This window comes from Echiichthys vipera (assembly GCF_963691815.1).
Source record: "Echiichthys vipera genome assembly, chromosome: 8".
NCBI classification, from domain to species: domain Eukaryota; kingdom Metazoa; phylum Chordata; class Actinopteri; order Perciformes; family Trachinidae; genus Echiichthys; species Echiichthys vipera.
The window spans coordinates 77,274-80,000 of record NC_139833.1 but is presented as its reverse complement, the minus strand read 5'-3'; the positions used below and the strand labels follow the sequence as shown (position 1 = coordinate 80,000).

General features: G+C 60.5%; 1 protein-coding gene across 1 annotated transcript in view; it reads left to right on the top strand.

The window, feature by feature from the left end:
- The window catches only part of dcst2 (DC-STAMP domain containing 2), a gene marked incomplete at both ends in the record, with an annotated part of 7,401 nt that extends 6,366 nt beyond the window's left edge, over positions 1-1,035 (top strand). The window contains 3 exons of the mRNA XM_083917701.1: positions 1-116; positions 415-556; positions 660-1,035. The exon at positions 1-116 is cut by the window's left edge and continues 6 nt beyond it. Coding sequence (XP_083773827.1) covers positions 1-116; positions 415-556; positions 660-1,035 — 634 coding nt within the window. The remainder of the gene's footprint in view (positions 117-414; positions 557-659) is intronic.
- Positions 1,036-2,727: the final 1,692 nt, after the last annotated feature.

Genomic DNA, 2,727 nt, shown 5'->3' with positions numbered 1-2,727 from the left:
TGGAGGGGCTCACCTGTCTCATGTGCTGGGTCTGTCATCAGTCACCTGTCTGTCCTGTGGAGAGGCCGTGAGACACACGGACAACATGGCCGCCTGTGGCGTCCCAGAGTGTCCAGGTACGAGGTTCATCGAGCCTGACCGTTAAGTTTGTGTGTGTGTGTGTGTGAGTGTGTGTGCACGTGTGAGTGTGTGTGCACGTATGTGTGTGTGTGTGTGTGTGTGCACGTGTGTGTGTGTGTGTGTGTGTGTGCTGAGGGAGTGACTGTTGTTGACTCTGTAACTGCCACTTAAGTGTCACCTGACGTTCGTCCCCGTCAGTCCACCTTAATTGTTTAAGTCATTGTTTGAGTCACAGACGGGGTCCTGTTCCACTTCCTGTGTCTGTTCTTCACGGGCGGCGTTTTGTTGTTGCAGGCGTTTTCTGTCGCCCGTCTTTCCTCAGCCTGGGAAACACGTGTGTCGTCTGCTCGCCGCCTCTGACCTTCCAGGAGGACGGCGAGGAGGACGGCGAGGAGGACAGCGAGGAGGACGGCGAGGAGGACGGCGAGGAGGACCTGTGAGTGTTTGACACCTGGTCTAAAACAGACCCAGTCACGGTGCGTTCAGGCGCCCTCCGTGGTTTCACTGAACCTCTGTTTTCCCACGCTCGCTGCCGTCAGTGAAGCTCACACGACCCCCCGGCACCGACCCGGGTCCAACGCCAGCGACGCCTCCTTCTACTCCACCTGCTCCGGGCAGGACCGCGCCCTCCAGACCGTCACCGTGCACACACCAGACTGTCCCCGAGACCTCCAGGACCCCTCAGGGCCCCTCAGGACCCCTCAGGACCCCTCAGGGACCCTCAGGACCCCTCAGGACCTCCAGGACCCCTCAGGACCCCCCAGGACCCCTCAGGACCTCTCAGGACCCCTCAGGACCCCTCAGGACCCCCCAGGACCCCTCAGGACCTCTCAGGACCCCTCAGGACCCCTCAGGACCTCTCAGGACCCCCCAGGACCCCCCGGGACCCTGATCCAGGACTGTGTGTCGGTGTGAGCAGAAGTTTCACTTTGTAATAAAGTTTCTAAAGCACGAGTCTGGTTCATTTGCCCTGATGCATCATGGGAGCTGTAGTTTTCACGGCAGACGAACGTCTCTGAAAAATGACGTTTATGGACCCGACAAAGGGTCACAACAACAAAAAAGAACTCCAGCAGGCGGGTTCACAGGTTCAGGTTGGTTGGTTGCCAGGTTCAGGTTGGTTGCCAGGTTCAGGTTGGGTGGTTGCCTGGGTCCGTGGTTGCCTGGGTCTGTGGGTCCGTGGGTCCCTGGGTTCCTGGGTCTGTGGGTCCCTGGGTCTGTGGGTTCCTGGGTCTGTGGGTCCGTGGGTCCCTGGGTCCGTGGGTTCCTGGGTCCGTGGGTCCCTGGGTTCATGGGTCTGTGGGTCCCTGGGTCTGTGGGTCCCTGGGTCCGTGGGTCCCTGGGTCCCTGGGTCCGTGGGTCCCTGGGTCCCTGGGTCCTCCTCTGTTTAGCGATGGTTCTCACACTCAGACCAGCTCGTCCCACGGACAGAACACACCCACAAAAGCAAGGACCAGGACCAATCTGAGACTGGACCAGCACTAACCAAGTCCAGAACTACTTCCACCAACCACTGGACCAGGACCAGGACCAGGCTGGGGCTGGACCAGCACTGCCAGGTCCCCACCGACCTGCAGCCCCTCCCCACCACGACTACGCCTCCATATCCTGTCCATGAAAACCACAAACAGGATTGGGGACAGAGTGCCCCCCTGGAGGAGGCCGACCCCCACCGGGAACCACTCCGACTCACTGCCCAGGATCCGGACCCAGCTCTCTCTTTGGGGGTACAGAGACTGGACCCCCTCAGAAGTGACCCCCTCACCCCAGACTCCCCCAGCACCTCCCACAGTATCTCCAGGGACCCGGTCATGGGCCTTCTCCAGATCCACAAAGCACATGTAGACCGGATGGGCCCACTCCCAGACCCCCTCCAGGATCCTGGAGAGTGCAGAGCTGGTCCTGGTCCAGGTCCAGGACTGGATCCACCTGGTTCCTCTTCAGTCTGAGGTTCTACAGGACCAACCTCCTTTCCAGCACCTTGGAGTCGACTTCACCAGGGAGGCTGAGGAGTGTGATCCCCCTGGAACTGGCTCACACCCTCTGGTCCCCCTTTCTGAACAGGAACCACCACCCCGGTCTGCCACTCCCTCGGCTCTGTCCCAGACTTCCACCAGTGTGTCAGAGACGTGTGGACCAGGACCAGGACCAGGACCAGGACCAGGACCAGGACCAGGACCAGGACGGCCCCTCCAGACCCAGAGCTTTCAGCATGTGTGGATGCAGCTCATGGATCCTGGGGCTTTGCCTCTGTGGACTTGTTTCCTTCCTCAGTGACTTCTGTCAGAGATGTTGACGATGATCCCCATCAGCCTCCAGCTCTGCCTCTACAAAAGAGGGCGTGTTGGGCCCATTCAGGACTTCCTCAGAGTCCTTCCACCGCCCCATGACCTCATCAGCTGAGGGCACCAGCGTCCCGTCCTTACTGTGAACAGCTTGGACGGTTCCCCGTGTCCCCCTCCTGAGGTGCTGAATGGTGGTCCAGAAGCACCTCGGTGCCCCCCAAAGTCCTTCTCCAGGACTTGTGTGAACTCCTCCCACACCCGCTGCTTTGCCTCTGACCCAGCAGAGGCTGCAGCCCTTCAGACCTGTGGGGACCTCAGAACC